This window comes from Solea senegalensis, linkage group LG4 (genome assembly GCF_019176455.1).
Source record: "Solea senegalensis isolate Sse05_10M linkage group LG4, IFAPA_SoseM_1, whole genome shotgun sequence".
Lineage (NCBI taxonomy): Eukaryota > Metazoa > Chordata > Actinopteri > Pleuronectiformes > Soleidae > Solea > Solea senegalensis.
In genome coordinates, this window is record NC_058024.1 from 16,938,667 (window position 1) to 16,956,773 (window position 18,107).

At 41.3% G+C, this 18,107-nt stretch overlaps 1 protein-coding gene across 4 annotated transcripts in view; it reads left to right on the forward strand.

The window, feature by feature from the left end:
- The window catches only part of anks1ab (ankyrin repeat and sterile alpha motif domain containing 1Ab), a 41,513-nt gene that overhangs the window by 20,502 nt on the left and 2,904 nt on the right, over positions 1–18,107 (forward strand). For 2 of the 4 annotated variants that reach the window (XM_044024843.1, XM_044024846.1), the window contains 11 exons: positions 2,998–3,096; positions 5,038–5,184; positions 7,532–7,639; positions 8,173–8,343; positions 10,699–10,836; positions 11,050–11,121; positions 11,212–11,295; positions 11,428–11,565; positions 12,221–12,397; positions 14,869–14,967; positions 15,801–15,898. In XM_044024843.1, coding sequence (XP_043880778.1) covers positions 2,998–3,096; positions 5,038–5,184; positions 7,532–7,639; positions 8,173–8,343; positions 10,699–10,836; positions 11,050–11,121; positions 11,212–11,295; positions 11,428–11,565; positions 12,221–12,397; positions 14,869–14,967; positions 15,801–15,898 — 1,331 coding nt within the window. The remainder of the gene's footprint in view (positions 1–2,997; positions 3,097–5,037; positions 5,185–7,531; positions 7,640–8,172; positions 8,344–10,698; positions 10,837–11,049; positions 11,122–11,211; positions 11,296–11,427; positions 11,566–12,220; positions 12,398–14,868; positions 14,968–15,800; positions 15,899–18,107) is intronic. The other 2 variants (XM_044024844.1, XM_044024845.1) reach the window with 2 other exon arrangements.

Genomic DNA, 18,107 nt, shown 5'->3' on the forward strand with positions numbered 1-18,107 from the left:
CTACAAGCCACTGCAGTTAATCACCACCCATATGTTAATTTATGTGTAGCCACTGCCACAATAGTAAGACTGATCACCATATGATTTATTTTTTTGCAACGGTTAAATCCTATTTAATGTTAGAGCGGCCAGAGTAGAGGTTTGATTCACTCAGTGCCTATTGTCTCTTTTCTCTCTCCCTGTCACACACGTAGAAACGTAGAATATACAATACATACAATATACACATGTTGACATGTTAGACACATCTTATTAAACATAATTTTTTGCCACTGTCGTCACTGAGTTCGGCGTCCGACATAAGAATCAATGCCGAACTGTAGATCAGTTAAAAAGACTTAAAAAAAACCTGAAAACATGCGTTAATCACCACCATTTAGCAAGGAAATGTCTAAAATCTCAATATTTAACTGGTGTATTTAGCTACAGCACTGACTTTGCCAGTGATCGTGAGCCGAATCACAACCCGTTCAGTCGTATTTTAGTTCAGTGACTGTGTCAGACGGAGTCTGTGCTCTGGTCATGCAGGAGGCCCTGAACTAATCTTTGCAATTAACTGATTCTAACTGCTTTGCGCGTCACTAGATTGTGTGTTTGTGTCGTGTACAAAATTACATCACAGCAGTTTTGTGACCCCACCTACATTGAGGATGTACTATAGTGATGGAGACAGAACTCAAATAGGTGGTCCTTGCTGCTCATAAGTTAATGCATGCTGTTTGTTGGTAAATAAAGAAATAAAGCCAGAAGTTAGCGAGCAAGTCATTAAAGCAATTACAATGAAAGCTCAGCCAAAAACCACAGTTTCACTATCGACAACAAACAGATAGGAGGTACAATGCATCACATCGCATTTTTTTTCCAAATTCATAGTCAAGTGCAATACAAGGGGCATAGTAATATGTAGCCACATCTATAAACCCTCCACAATCTAATTCTGCAGAGGCAGAAATATGGTGCACACAGGCCATACTGTACCTGCACACCACTGCTGTCCTGTCACAGCGGAAGATCTACAGTGCAGCTTGGAAAGTTTCCTCCGTCCCGCCTATAAGAGCAAGAGAGCAGGCACTCACAGGAGTTGGCAAGACTCTCTCTGCATGCGATGATTGCTCTGAGATGCAGCTTTTGAGGGATCATAAATTATGCGCAGCTGTGAGCCCATTCTCACCATTTTTACACGATGATTATCGTTTTGAGCTTCTTTCATTCTGCCACATTTGGGGCACCCATGGCTTTCATTACACTGGTCTTCATGCCCACACATTTCATTTTATCATCATTTGTTTTTTTATTTAGCATCGGGCTTTGCTGCTCTGATAACCAAACTAATGTGGCAATGAGCCAAATTGTCAAGCAACATCTCAGAACTGATCCATCATACAGTTACATCTCTCCTGCATTAATATTGCATCCGATTCTGCAGACCCCCCTTTTTCCCCCCCTTTTTTTTTTTGATGTTATATTTTACATTTTGAACAGAAAGCACTTGAAATACGTGTAGTATATTTCTTTTTCTTTTTTTGGTCAGATGACTGTTATGTGAGATAACATAAATTCGATTTTCCTAACGCAGCAAATGCAATTCACTGTTGCATTAAGTGAGTGCATTAAATGAGATAAAGGACTTATGCCATGGCTGCATCTGCAAGTCATTTCAGATTAAATCAAACCTCCATAGCTCATAAGCTATTTAAGAACTGAACCATGCATTTCTGTCACATGTTTTAAATGCAGCATGAAATAGTAACTTTACAAGGGCTCCCAGTGCATACTTAAAAACTTCCAACTGTTTTAATAAAAATGAAGAATCTCTTTTGGGCCCGCCTCATATCAGACCGCAGCTTTAATTTGACCTTTATTCTAGCAATCAGCAATCTTACCCTCACCCTGACACAGGCCTGTGAATTCTGCTGCATCGCGCTCTGAAGCCAGTCCAGTGAGAGCAGACTGACTGAAGACAGCCGAGCATTTTAACCATCTTGGCCAAAAAGAATTAATCTGCAGCAGTCCACCGAGGGGGGAGAAAAATGCTTAGCTCTACATTTTCAAGGTTCTCCGCGTGTCTTTATTATCACCGTTAAATTGGAATGAGACGTCAAAGACGGGAGCTGTGAACATGAAACAGACAAGAATCTGCTCATCAGTCACGATTACAGGAGGAGGGAATCGATTATTGTGCTTTGTTTCTGTTTCCTAAGTTGAGAAATTTCAGTTCCTTCTCGGAGTGTTGCGGTTTCCTCCGGTGGAACGCAGAAGCAGAGGGGTTGTGTGTAGATGCCGCTGCAGTTATCAAGGCTTTGTTCACATGGCGTCACACCACATCAGATTGATTACTCTTGGCAGGCACAATTCATTTGACTTCATTGTCCTCCCACTCTGCTGTTACTGCATGTGTCAGATATCTGTGGGGGTGTGTGCGGGTGCATGCCATGTGTTTTATGTGTTTTATGCAAACTGGACGTTACATTGTAGAATATGTCGTACTTGTATCCTTTTGCGTTGTGTCCGTTTAGTGTGTTTTGCAAATACTGTTTGTGCGAGTGTGAATTAAAAACTATAGGGATGCACCTGATTTAGCTGCGGTACTACGTCGTTATCAGGTGATATTTAACCTTGTTGACGGTCATCTGCCTGTAATGGCAAATTAAATGGCATTAAATACAGGCACTGATGATTATCTTGGCTGTGTGAACTCAAAGAACCCTAAAACGAAGTATTGCAAGTTATTGTATGATTGAATTTGTGATTTATTCAAAGACAAACTGATGTCAGTGTCAGCCAAATATTGTCAGAACTGGTGCATCATTACTAAATAACTTCATTATTGTCCTCTGTTGCATTGTTCTATGTCCATATTGTATATCTGTACATGGCTGTGTGTGTATGTATGTGTGTGTGAGTGTGATTATGTGTTCACATGCATGTGTGTTTGGGTGTGGCTGTGTGTGTGAATGTGTTTATTTGCACTTGTCTCCTGTGTCTGTGCACACGCAGGGAAGTAACGTGATGGAGGACCAAGACCTCAGAGACGTTGGGATCACTGACCCAGGACACAGAAAGAAGATCCTCCACGCAGCACGCAGTTTGCCAAAGGTACTGAAGATGCAAAGTAACACAAAGACAGTGTGTTGGAGAAAGTAGTTTGTTTGATAAGCCAAAAACATTTGGTATAGTCATAGATAAAACATACACTCACTTTCTTAGGTATATTACGTATAACAAATCAAAAGTTGTGGTCTTCTGTTGCCGTAGCTCCTCCTCCTGTTTCTAGGTTCATTGTGTGTTCAAACTTATTACCTGCCATCATCTCCTCTGACCTCTGGCATCCACAAGGCACTTTCACCCAGAGAACTGCCATCACTGGATATTTCCTCTTTTCTTCTCTGTAACACCTAGATATAGTTGTGTGTTAAAACTCCCACAGGTCAGCAGTTCCTGAAATACCACGCCAAATTCAAAGTCACTTCAATTACTTTTCTTCCACATTCTCATGCTCAGTTTGAACTTCAGCAGATTGTGCCTACATGCCCGAATGCACTGAGTTGCTGCCATGTAATTGGTTGATTAGATATTTGCATTAACTTCTAGTTGCTCCAAAATAAGGGGCCAGTGAGTGCAAACATCACAAGTTCATATAGAGTGCATCAGAGCTAAAGTAGCAAACTTTTTTTGACACCACATGCTGTAGAATTAAGTCACAAGCACATTACACTATAACTGATTCTGTAAATATAACATTTCCACATGGACAAAAGTGAGATTCAAGGACAAAAAATGCAGTTTCCAGACCTGGTAATGTGTCTCTTACTTACTTCTAGCTCTTATTTGTACCCTAATGTTTAAATGCACTTATTGTAAGTCGCTTTGGATAAAAGCGTCTGCTAAATGACATATAATGTAATGTAATGTGTTGGAAAGTTCATCCCTCAGATCACAGAGGGGTCAAAGGTGGAGCAGGTTCATGGACTGTACATGTAAATTATGACATATATGACATATGTCATACTCACAATCACACACAATGACGATGTAGTGTCTATCAACTGTATTTCTTTTTTATTGTAAGGGGAACTTATGTTGATTATGTTAAATAGTTCTAATGTTTTGCTTGAGCCTATTGTTTCCCAATCCTTGTCCTCAGGGACCTGCTCTCCTGCATGTTTCCCTGCTCTATCACACCTGATTCAAATGAATGGGTCGTTACCATGCGTTTGCAGAGCTTGATGACGAGCTGACCATTTGACGCAGGTGTGTTGGAGCAGGACAACATCTAAACCATGCAGGGCCAGGACTGTGAAACACTGCATTCGCCAGTTAGCGTGCTAACATTTCTAAAATTGACATTAAACCAATGAACCTGATGGTTTCTCGAGAAAGAAATTTATTTATAGACTTAAAACATCTGTAATGAATTTCCATTTCCAATAGTACTCAAATTGAATAGCAATGTACAGACTGGTTTGGCTAAACGCCCAGGTTTAGCGATGTACTGTTGTTTTTGGGGGGTTTTCACACTGCTATCGTGACCTTTTCTTCTTCATCATCTTCTTTCGGCCTCTCCCTTTAGGAGTCACCACAGCGGATCATTTGCCTATCTTTTAAGTTTTCAAAATACAGAAAATATACAGTATGTGCAAAGTAATTACTTCTACAGGCTAAGTCAAGTATTTAGTGTGACTTCCTCTGACACTTGAACAATAACAGGAGCACAGCTCTGTTATACCTGGAGTGGAACCCTCATTTGGAACCTGTGTTTGTCCTACTATCTAATGCTGATATGACATGTTTGAGCATTATGTTGTACAATACATCAAGTTACTGAACACAGATGTGTGAAACAGACTTAAAATCCTACTTTTGCATCAACAAAGTCAACAGCAGAGCTTGTGGTGACCTCACACTTTTACACATGTACTGTAGATCTAAAGCTACATTTAGAAAAAGAGAATAGCGTACACTGTTTGTTCCTACTTGAAATTATTTTCTTTGTACAAATACGTGGTCCTCTTACATGAGTTATTTTCCACTCTGCAGGTAAAAGCACTGGGCTGTGATGGCAGCACGTCTCTCGCCTCGTGGCTGGACGGCCTTGGCTTGCATGAATACTTGCCCAACTTCCTTTCAAGTGGCTACCGCACACTAGAGTGTGTGAAGAACCTGTGGGAGCTGGAGATCATCAATGTAAGAAGCAATGGCTTGCATTATTGATCTAAAACCGTTATTATTATCTTATTATTCTGGGCTCTTTCCGATGATGTATGCTCAGACACATGGGCACAAACAAATTTACTTAACTTCTATAGGTACAGTCATTACTCAGGCTTTTCTGCATTTTTTTTTTTAATTAGACTTAAGTTTTGACCATGATTGTATGTTCATGGTGTGGTTTTGGTGTAAGCCTGTACAGGTTTTTACCTCATCATCATGAATTTCCTTCATGTTATTTTTTGTATTCATGTGTGTGGGACATTGACTGTGGATGTAGTCTTCAGGTTGCAAAATAACCCCATTTTAAGAATCGTCGACAATTGCGATGTGACCAGTGTGAAGCTAGATTTTGAAACAGTAAATTCACTGACATTACCCACGGCAGGCACCTATTGGACAATAGCAGCTGTCAATCAGTGTGTTTACATGCTAGTCGGACTAAGACAATAATTCTGTTTTCTTAATTTCAAATTCAGCTAGTCTTATTCGGATTAACATACCTGGATAATGCGACGTTCATAATCTGATTACTCCTGCATGTATTACTTTTGTGCATGTACCAACATTTCCTCCCCAGTCTATAAACTGCAGTATTGCTGCCAGAAAAAGAACAAACAACACAATAGTGTCAGCAAGAGCAAAAGCTATGGAGAAGACCCACTTCTGGACTGACGGAGAGACGAAATTTAGGCTTTAGAACCACAGCACTGCTTGTTTTTCATCAACAGGAAATTGATTCAATACACACTAGCTTACAGATATAAAGATACAGCACTACCTACGGAGGCGGAGTTAGACATACTTTACAATTAAAGTAAACTCAGACTCGAAAAATTGTCTGATTGCCTGTCTTAGTCTCACTACGGCTCAATTAAACTGTGCATGTAAACGTACTGAATCGCACTGGTGTCCACTTATATTATATTATTTATTTATTATATTGTATATTGCCTCTATTTAACTCAGATTCTACTAAAGAAACGCTAGAAACTAGTGATTTAGACTAGTAGGACTATCAGGAAAATGTTTACTGACATAATAAATCAAGTGAGAAATTAGTTTTTAAACCGAAAGTCTACATCCTGGCTGTTCTTATATAAAGAGTCTTTGCTGTGCAATACATTCAAAAAAATGGATGTTTACTATTTTCATGTCTTCACCTACATATCCATGTGTGCATGTGTGTAATGCAAATGAGGCGGAAGCAGCTTCAGCTGCAGTAGCATCAGCAGCTGCAGGAGAGCAGCAGCCAAACATACTGTAGTGTATATGCAGTGTTTGAGCGATGTTGTTCAGCAGACTGCGATGCAGCACAGAGAGAGCGAGAGATGGGTGTGAGTGCAGGGCACATTACTTTCAGTGTGCAGAGTAGCAGAACTGCTGCCTCTGAGCATCTTGGCAGAACTTACTCTGCCCATTACATTTCCTACATCCTTTTCAGCATCTTTTAGCGAATCGTGTCAAACATCAGGAAGATCTACGAGCTGGTTTTCATTCCTTTACATTCCCAAGGCTCTTTATTACAATTTTGTTTTACACAGCTCAAGCTTCCTGGTCTCTCTGGGATTCTGTACGTGAGAATAATGAAAGTGGCATGAGTAATCCAGAACACAGACCAGTTGCCTCTTCTGCCTCTCACTGGAATAAATAATTGAAGGCGTCATACAAAGAAGCACATGAGCCTGTTGTAGGAATATTTTGTACCGGCAAAGTAATTGCAAATTCAACATTTATCACTCGACATCCACCTTTACAGGATGAGTATGGCTGTTAATAGCCAATTATGCAAATGTACAGTAGTGAGATAATGAGTTTTGTCTGCACAAAACTGAGCTGTGTGTCTCCCACTGAGGATTTTAGCCACGCCACAGGCATTTGTGGAAGGTTTAGACACTGACACCACAGATCAGTGTGTAGCAGGTGTTGAAACACTGCAAATTTTAAGCATACATTTAAATAGTGTTTCCTGGAGATCATTTATTTGTTTTTTCTCACCAACTATGGACACTCTTGTTAGTCTTAAATGAAAAATCACTTGCTTATTTAAATTTGATTATAAACCATTGCTATTTAAGCATTGTATATAGCATTTTTTAAGTGGATTGTGAATAATGTAATGACCTGGGATGAAAACACTGAAGTACTTATGCTTCAACAGATTGAAGCTGAATTATTGACATTTTTTTGTTGGCTTGTGGATGGCGACGGCTGCCTGTGAGGACTGCATGATACCAACTCTGTGCCAGTGTGTTTTGTATACATATAATATTGCGCAGAGGAGAGTTTGCATCATACTGTGCTCTGATGCTTTGCTCCTCAGGTTATTAAGGTAACTGCTCTGGGCCACAGGAAGAGGATCATTGCATCTTTAGCAGAGAGACCCTATGAAGAAGCTCCCACCAAGTCCCGGCGTATGTCCCCAATCATGGTAAGATTGTGAATAAGTGCACTTCACTTTTCTCCTACTATTTCCTTCCTTGTGTCCCTAAGGACTGTAGGTATTCAAATTAAATTTACAAAGATCTCACATGTTATTTCTCTTTTGTAGGCAGTAATAATGTTTTCAAATAGGATTTTAACAAAAAAAAGTGTCAGTATAATCACATTTAATACCGGATATATAAATATAAATTCTGTGTTTATATAAATTCATTTGTTCCATGCAAACAGAGCTTAAGATGGAAGTTAAACAGCATCACATGGCACTCTGCATTCATATGCCAAAAATGGATCCTTTTCCTTCTGCAGCAGATTTTTAATTTGGAATGAATACCATGATGCTCACAACGGTAAGATGCTGATTCACCAGGCAGATTAATCTGGGCTAAAAAAAAAAATCTCCACGGAAGAAGCTCTTTGTGTGGGATTAAGCTTGGATGTAGATCAGGGAAAGCAGCCAGTGAAGACAATGCCGTCAAATCATTCATCTGTACTGTGTTTGTATCCTTTTGTGTGTGGCAGTTCCATGACCTCCTGTCCCAGACCACGTCCCCCCTCAGTCAAATGGACCCCTACACCAGTCGCTCCATGGACATGCTCCTGCCCCTGACTGAGTCAGACCGGAGGCGGAGAGGAGCGGACCAGGACTGTAGTGTATCTCTGCGGTCTTACAGTGAAAGGCCACGCTCTGTCGTGAGTTCCTCGTTTCACTTTTAACAACTTCAGGGAAACTTTCTGCTTTGCACATTTCAGTGAGCGGCGACATGGAAAACGGTCTTGTGGAATCTCATCACACTTTTTTGTCTGGCTTCATCACAAACTTACTGGTTGAGTTCAAATTTATTGGGCAGAGCCAAAACGTATCCAGAAAAGCATTGGACTGGATTGAAGGCAGGAGAAATATCAAGGCAATAATTTACTGTTGAATGACCTGGGAAATACAGAAAGCCTGTGAATCAATATGATTTTGTCAACCATCCCCAGATTTTGCTGTATCTTTTGTACTTTTGCAGCTTTATTACTTTTGTTGTATCGAAGGAATGACTTTGGTTTGATGAAATACATTTAAATTTACATTTAAAGAGGTCATTGATATTCTGGAACCTATTAGTGTTTCCTCTGATAAAAAAGTACATTATTCAAGAGACTTTGTAGACCAGGGGTCTCAAACTCAAATGATCATGGTGCCATGAAGCCTCTAATCTGGCCAGTAGGGGGCCAGTCAAGTGAAAAAAGCCACTATTCAATTGTGGTGACCAATGTGAGTATAGAATTAAATCATATTCCATCATTTGTGATGATAGATAATGATCCGTATTGATATAGAGCTTTTCTAGTCTTGATGAGCTGCTTTACACTATAGTTTTGCCATTCTCACACTGCAACATGGGGTTAAGCGTCTTGCTCAACGACACACATAGACTAAATGAGCCAGGAATTGAACCCACAGCCTTTCACTTAAAAGATAACTCGCCCTACCACTGAGCTACATGACTCAATCCTAACTCCTCACTTGTTTAATACTTTTACTTTTAAAACTTAAGTACATTTTATATCAGAAAATTACTTTTGATACTTAAGTACAGTAAATGTCATAGACTTCAACTTCTACCTACTTCTAAGATACTTTTACTTTTATTCAAGTATCACTTTTAGGTACTTTATACAAGACTGCAAAAAAGAAATAGAAATAGAACAGACATAACTTGATATAAGGTTAAGGCTGCGAGTTTGAGACCTCTGTTTTAGATGTTTAGCTACTTAGCCCAACTAACTAGTTAGCTAGTTAGCCTAGCTAGCTAACCTCGGACAGAATATACAATATATGCCAATTACCTACATTCAGTTCAAGTGAAAGTGCAGTTTTTGCATTACATCAGATAAAACCCTTGAATTTGAGTTCAATATTTTATCAGTTAATTAAGTTTTACAAGAAGCACTGATATACGAGTAGATTTTAAACCTCGGTGAAATAATGCAATAGTGAGTGACAAATGGTAAACATAAAATCATGTAATGCAGTCATCTTTCACTGAAATGAATCGGGTTCTTGTGTGTGAAAATGAACTCAGAGCATCTGAATGATTACATTTTGCCTTTCTCTGAAGGTCAATCACACAAACAGTGAAGCGAGCATGGCGGCAGCTTCCTGATTCACTGCGGCCAAAGAGGAAACACAAATGTTGTATGAGCTGCACTCCAGCATCTGTATATACAATCAATACTTATCAGGGTTTATTTCTAACCGTTGGTGGATTGTTGTAATCATTATATTTTACTCTGACAAGTGATTTATGGTATAGCTGAGCACAGTGTACATTGACCTGAAGGTCCAAACCACAGCATGAATATTTATGTGTGTATCAGCAGATGACACACAGGACTAATAAAAAAGTGCCGACGAGGCGGACTTCACTTACCTTCATGCTAATTTACAGCAGAAGTCTTTTACTGCACTGACTTGACTGGAGCAAGACTTTTTTTCCGTTCTGGTCCAACATAAAATATACTGAGGAAAGTCTCTCTTTGAGGTCTTGAAGTGACCGAGTCGTAAAAGCTGTGATAGAGAGGAGACACACATACTATAAATTACTTCTACAGTCCAGAAGTTAACAGGGTTACAAGAAAAAACTGATTTTAACCACTTAACAACAAACTGACCTAATAAAATCTACACTCGCTTAAGTCTATGGCATCATGAGAATATTCCTGATGGGACAATGAAGTTTGAAAATTGAGCATTGTCCTGCACCAAAGGCCCAGGGAGAAACTGAGGGTTTTAAGTTTGTTGGGACACACAAGGTGCTGGTCCAAATAGCACATTTTCTTTATGGACTTTGATGCAGGGAGTAAACGCTACTCTGTTTTAATGGCCAGATAAAGTGAGCATGAACAGTACAGTCAGCACTGACTATGTGTTCTCCATGTGTTGAACTTTAATCATTTCGATTTAAAGAGTTGGAAGAAATCAAACCTCTGCAAGTGTTACTGTTAATGTTTCAGTTCTTTTCCTTGCATTCACCAACAAATGGTTTTACTCGTCTGCAGGACAGACAGAGCGAGCGACACAAAGATTCTCGGCTAAACCTCCGGCCGCCGAGCCAGTCCGCTACCTATGCCACGGTGTCTGCCTGGCATCACCAGCCTGAGAAACTCATCCTGGACTCCTGTGGCTACGAGGCCACAGTAAGTCACTCTTGACTCACTTTGCATTACACTGTTTAAAATGGAGGTGACAGTGCTGCTCAATATTTAGCTTGAATCAGATGTCAGGTCAGGTTACTTTTATTTATACCTGTAGGTACATTTGCTGTGTAGCAAGATGAGAAGACATCAAGTTTGTCCTTCAAGTTTGACGAGAATACTGTATCACTGATGTGTATTATGTCTTTCTCCCAGTACCTAGGATCAATGATAATCAGGGATCTACGAGGGATTGAATCCACACAAGATGCCTGCGCTAAAATTAGGGTAAATATTACCCTAATCCGTTCCAGTGCTAAGGGTCTGTCTTGTTCTAATATACAGTATACTGTGCTGATTTTATTGTGTCCACTCCAGAAATCAAAGGATTCAAGAAAGGGTCCAGTTGTCATCCTGTCCATAACGTACAGAGGAGTTAAGTTCATTGATGCAGCCACGAAGGTAAAGGGAAAGTATGTGTGTGTGTCTCTGCCTTTATTGCTCTCTCTGACTTAAACGTCCCCAGTGACTCTGTCGGCCTCCATTAGCGGCTCACATTCCGGTCAGCACTCACTTCCTGCCTTTGTCCGTCAGACCATCGTCGCAGAGCATGAGATCAGGAACATCTCATGCGCTGCCCAGGACCCAGATGACCTCTGCACTTTTGCTTACATAACGAAGGATCTAAAGAGTGGCCACCACTTCTGCCATGTTTTCAGCACTGTGGAAGTGGTGAGTGATCTTTCATTTCCAAAACACTGGTCTGAACGAGAACCTTGTCATGGAAATCCTTTACGTAAATGTAAAGACTTGTCATAAAAACATCTCTGAATCTTTTTGAAGCGTCTTTAGTGAGTGCGATGTCAGGAGTCCTGCAGTCAAAACCGCATGGTGCGTCAGATGGACACAGTCTCCTTGATTGGCTTATGAAATGGTTTAACTGAAGCTCCACTCCTGCTATGCATGACATTTACATGTGCGGGCACACATCATGTAGTCATTTGCAGCTCAGCTTCCGTAAAGGTTGATTACAGTGTTTCGTCTCTGATGGACGGCTGTGGAGACACAATTAACTGCAGGGAAACTTTGTTAACCGAGCAGTCGACAAAAGAAAGGCTTGCGTAACAGAGTCACTTCAGGAGGAGGATGTCTTTCTTTCTTTTCCTGGATAATTGTAAGTAATTATCCAATCAAGCTCAGAAATGTTTTGTATAATTCATATGAAAATTGTAATTATTGACATCGTAAAATACATAAAGTATCAAAAGCAACTGCTGAAATGTAAGGACGTGGGTAAATGTTTGCTACCATGGTTCTAATGAAGTGTTTTGTATTTATTTTAACAGTAACACACTCTTCTACTTCTTCTTGTTTTCCATTCAAACAGACGCAGACCTATGAGATCATCCTAACCCTGGGACAGGCTTTTGAGGTGGCCTATCAGATGGCGATGCAGTCCAGGGCCAGACACTTTGTCCCGCCTTCGTCGATGGTCTCGGAGGTCGTCGAGACCAAAGCCAGCCGCCCGGTGTCTCAGTCGTGGAGCAGCATGCGGAGATCAGCAGTGAGTACCACCCTGCAAACAACGAAAACACACACGGTGACAGTGTGTCTCTGTGAGTAAGGACAGGAGGAGAGCACAAACACAGCACTGTGCAACTCCCATTCAGAAAGTGATGAGTCAATATTTAGCTACACAGTTCATCTTGCCTCCCCCCCCTCAACTCTATGCATCTTCCTGACTGGGGGAGGAGAGTTTCTTTTTTTGTGCATATGCAATATGCGATGATGAATGAAAAGTTGTATTTGCTGCTCACAGGCAGATGTGTGATTTCCTCTGGGACTTTTCTCTGAGCTCCGTCCCCGCTGGACCCATCTGCTGATTTCCTCGCCCCTGATTGAGTGTGTTGCGTGGATGTTCACGTTTACCCTGAGCTACGCGCTAATGCATTGACCTCTCAGGCTGCATGTAATGAACGCTCACTGCTCACTGTCACCGCAGAAAGCTGCACAGCCCGGGAGCTTGCCTTGCACCAGGACCACATGCTTATGCAGAGGCACAAATCACTTTCTTTTACTACCTGCCTGTGAGAATAATATATGGAGTAATCACAGAGCGGCATAATGACTGTGGCTGCTTGTCAAGGTTTTAGATGAGATGCGGAGGGACATATCTGCTGCAATTTGTTTCACTGCTTATTATTGCTTTGCGAATGCCACCAAATCCTCTAGTTTATTTTTTTTTAATAGGGACTGTTTTACAGCTTCACTAAAGTTTCCACACTTTATTGACTGTTCACTGAGCCCAGCCCACACCTTAGAGTTACACCTGTTGAACTCGTCTTTTCCTGATCAAATGAAGTTTAAAGTGATGTGGCAGATTTCCTATACTCAAGAATCTTGAGTGTAAAATAAAAATAAAAACTTGCAGTCGTTTAATCAGCCCATCATGATATCGCCAAAGGAGTACTGAAATATTATAATATTATTATAATAATAAAATTTTACTTAAGCACAAGTAAAAGTACTGGTTTAAAAATGTACTCAAAGTAAAAGTTCAAATAAAATATATAGACACATAATGTATCAGTCTAAATGGGTCAAAGGTCAGAAATGCTTTAATTCACCTATCCTCAACATTCACTGCCAAAGTTTCCCGTGCGTGAATTTATTATTATTTATTTTTCAAATTCAGGCCATTTATTTGGTTAGGGCCATGTTGGGTGTTAGAGAGCTGTACTAGTAACCAAGAGCGGGGGGTGGAGCCTCATCAAATCCACCTACACCTGATGCCATGTAAATCAGGGGTGTCTACACTTTTTTTAACGAGGGTCAATGGTCACTTCAGACCTTTTTACATAACACTCAAAGTTATGTACAAATACACTGTATAATAAATGTATTTTCATTGACACAATTATAATTTTTAAATGGCGATACAACCAAATCTACGCAGGAGTGAATAAATGAAAAAATTCCGCATTTCTATCACATCCAGAGTCAGTTATCTGTTTGACTCCATCCCGGACCATAAATAATGCACTACAAAACCAAAGCTGCGGACCGAGGGCCATGATTGGCTGATGTATATTATCATATAGACTATGTTCACAGTCTATGACTGTACACGAGATCATAATTTATAAAATGGACATCACACTGTACATACAAACCGACTTTTTGGAAACCAGTGGAGCTGCCCCCCGATGGTCAAACCAGAAACTACCTCTTTTATCAATAATCCGCTTGCTAATCCACCTTGCGGGTTCACATACATGCAAATGCTGGTAATCTTTCAGCGTTCACCCCAGGTCCAAATCCTGACTTGAGCTCTACAACACGAGGGCAGAACATATTACACAGGCAACAAGGAAGCTTATGTTCGAGCAGATAAAGATGCAGTTTAATCTTCTCCTCACACTTTATGTGTATTTATGCATCTGCACCTGCGACAGTCGTGGCCGGAGGCATTACGCGGTACAGTCGCTCATCCATATGTTCTTTTGTAGTGAACACGATATCTCGAGAACATCTTGTTGAGGTAATCCTTTTCTAAATTTGGCACAAACGTTCACTGGGGATTTAAGGATGAAGTGGGTAGATTTGGAGGGCAAAGGTCAAGGTTGCTGCGATATCAAAAACCTACATTTTGGTTGCCAAAAGTCTAAGTGGCCTCACACAACACGCGTTATATTCCTTTAAGGTCAACATGCACATGTTATATGAGCCTGGAAAAAAAAAACCACGTTGACCAACATGTTGGTCAGCTGATACAGCACACTCTGAATCTCCTGCCTTGTCATAGCTAAGGTTGCTAAGCTACATATGCACAATCAGCAAAGGTTAATTACAACACGAGAGATAGAACGATTCTCCCCGAATAATTCACCCTCGGCCGCTTTGAGCTGGTGAAAACAATTGCTGCCACAGACAATGTGTCCGTGCAATGACTTTAAAATGCCTCTGTCCCTCTCCCTTCTCTCATTTTTTTTAACATGTCTTTGTTCTTGTCTTCTTGGTCCTCCTCCTTCCCAGGGTGCCCCTCTGCTCGAATGCCGCTGCTGTCACTGTCACACGTGTACTACCCACCGTCCTTCCTTCCTACCGTTGCACTCTGTTAGCCCTGGAGTCCAGGTCCTTCTCTTTCCTTTCCTCTATTTATCCCTCGATCATCGCACATCTGCTTACACACCACTCCTCCTTATCCTCCTTATCCTCCTTATCAGGGTGCTGCTAAGCGCTCTCTCCTCCTGATCTTTTGTGGATCTTAATATTTCAGCCATAAACGTTCTCCTCATCCCTTTACTTTCCCCATGTCTCATCTTCATCTTACATTTCTTTTAACCTTTTAAGATGCAGTTAGTTCAAGTTCTGTGGTTAAACACTTTTGGGAAAGAGTGATTAACCTTCTCGTAATGAGGACTGTTGGCTAAATTGAGCCACTGAGGTTTATTCCATGCGGTCATGAATAAGATGGTTTAAGTGGCCTTTGTTGGGTGGTTTTAATCTTCTTCTTTATTTGATGTAATCACTGTTTAACTTTTTATTAATACATGCTGAAGTAAAGGTGTCATATTCATGCCGTTCAGGGAACGTCAAATTTTAGCTACGACAAAGTACGCGTCTAACCTCAAGTGCAACAATCAGCGTAAGTGGTGTGAATTGACTACTCATGTTGTGACGATAGTCACTGCTGTAGTTTTGTGTTGTTTCTGAACAACAGTACTAATCAGCATTATGTTAAGACGGCGTTAGTTTTGGTTTCACTGCTGCGTGTGTATTTCCTGTCAGACATCATCCATGTTGTGGGTTAAACCCTGTGATTATGCCATGATCACTGGAGTCTGCCTCTAATCCACATGCACGTGTGTGAGCTGAGGACGTGTCCGTGTGGCGCAATATGGCCTCCACTGCTGCCCGTCTCACGTCCTCCTCTCGTCCCCCCTTCCTCCCTCCCCCCCCGGCAGATCGACCCCCTGGAGATGGATGCAGACATGCAGTCCCTGGGCAGCACCTCCTGGCTCTTGGACCATCGGGACTCCAACAGGCGCCCCGTCAGCACCAAGTACGAGACCACCATATTCTGAGGCCGGACCCCCACCCCCCACCCTACCGCTGCCCCATTGCACCCCACTCATACTTTCATCTTTACCCTGGTTCTTCATTTATCTCTCTCTTACACACACATATCTACATAGAGTATATGTATACATGCAAGCCCCGTGCCTTCTCACTGTGATGGTATAGCACCCCTCAGGGCTGCCCACTCCCGTACCCTCCTCTGTCACGACCCTGCCCAGCAATCCACGCCAACCTCCCACCTACCATGACAAACACCCCCGCGGCTCCCCTGTGCCTCCCCAACGTCCCCGGCAGCCTCCCTCACCTGTTGCTGCTGCAGCCAATGGCAGAGCACTGGAACGGATGATCTCGGACTGATCTCATTTTACAGTGGCCATGCTCTCTCAACCAAGCTGCCTCTTCCTCCTCCTCATCTTCCTCCTTCTCCTCCTCCTGACAGCTTGCATCTGCCTCCAAAACCTCAATACCTCCCAGAGGTTGCATCTTTGACTTTCTTACTTCTTTTTTTTTAACACTAATACAATTTTTTTGAACAGGCAAAACAAGCATGATCGTTTTTTTTATTTCGCTCTGTATCTAAACTCAGTCTGTCAACAGCTGAAGCTTTTGCTTTTGCTTCCCTGCAGAGAGTTAAAGAGAATATTGATACGTCTGTGCGGCTGCTGTCTAAAGGTCAATAAATAAAAGTAAAGATGACAACATTTTACTTTATATGGAGGTTTATGCTCGGAGCCGTTTGTGTGACTGCAGCTCTCTGAGGCTGCATATTTCTATATTCTTCCTATAGTCAACACTATATAACCTCCTGTAAAATGATGACTTGCACATAGTCTTCTGGTTGCGAGACGATCTGAACCTTTGAGATTTGTGATTTGACTGGCGCCGTGTCAGTTTTCGGAAACCACAAATTCAAAGACATCACCTGCAAACAGGCACTTATTGGATGACCTGTCAGTCACTACTAGTGTCCACTCTTACATGCTGTGATTTATCATCCGGTGATATCATATGCTCTTGATGAAGAGCTGAAACAAAAAATTGAGACCAGTAACTTCTCAGTAGAATATTTACTGACGCTCTCTATCAAGCGTCATGTCTATGGGCTAATTTTCCCATAGACCTCCATTCAGTCTGAGTTTTTTTGTTTTCTTAGCCTGTGGAGTCGCCTCCTGGTGGATAACAGTTACTCTCGTCTTACTGCCAGGGCTTCACTTTTCAAACCAGAAGACTATGTATACTACAGTAAGATTTAGGGAGCTCGAACACAAGAGAAATAACAAGTTAAATGTTGAGTTTCGCAGGTTTTTTGTGGAGATTTTGTTTCTTTGTTATTTAACTAAGATAAGTTAACCGGCTGCAAACTGTAGTTTCATATCTGTGGTCTAAGTGCGCAAGATTTATCAAAAGTTTCCTTTAATTCTGTGCAAGAAAGCAAATGAGCATTTCCCCCCAAATCATAAACCTTTCCTTCAGCAGACCTTCATTGATCTGCGTTTGTACAATATTAACATTATTAGTTTCCTTTCCTTTTTATTTATTTACTGGTTTACTTGATTTTTTGGGGGAGGTTTTTGCCTCAAGACATGATTTTTTCCCCCCCTCCCTTTCTCCATCTGTAGCCTGTCCTGTCTTACCAGGCATCTACCACTGTGAGGCTCTGTGAGGAGGCTGCTTTGCTAGCATGGGAATGATTGCACGACAAGGACAAATTATCAGTCAAGGACAAAATAGCAACATGCAGCAAACGACCCTTTCTTTTTCCCCTTTTTGTCTTTTTTTTTTCAAAAAACGCATTTGTACAGTACTCATGATCACAACACGATGGATGGGTCATGAATTTATCTCTGATGTCTGAACTCAAACAAACCCAAGAATTACTGAACCCTGCTACCAACACACCCGCAGGAGGACGACGACACTTTTACCAAGGACAACAGCCTTACTTCATTTCGGTTTATCTATAATGCAGAAAAGAGAAAAAAAAAAGCCTCCACCTTCCCCCTGTCCTTCACTTGACAACTGCACGCCTTCCCCTTCTTCTACAAGACTTTAAAAAACAAAAAAACAACAACAGAAAACACTTGTGATTTCCTGGTGTATTAAAGTGACAATGACTGGCTGGGACGACGTTTCTCTTTGGATGGTAAAGTCTTTGGCTCTGGTCTTGTACTGCCCTGTGCCTCTCAGCATTC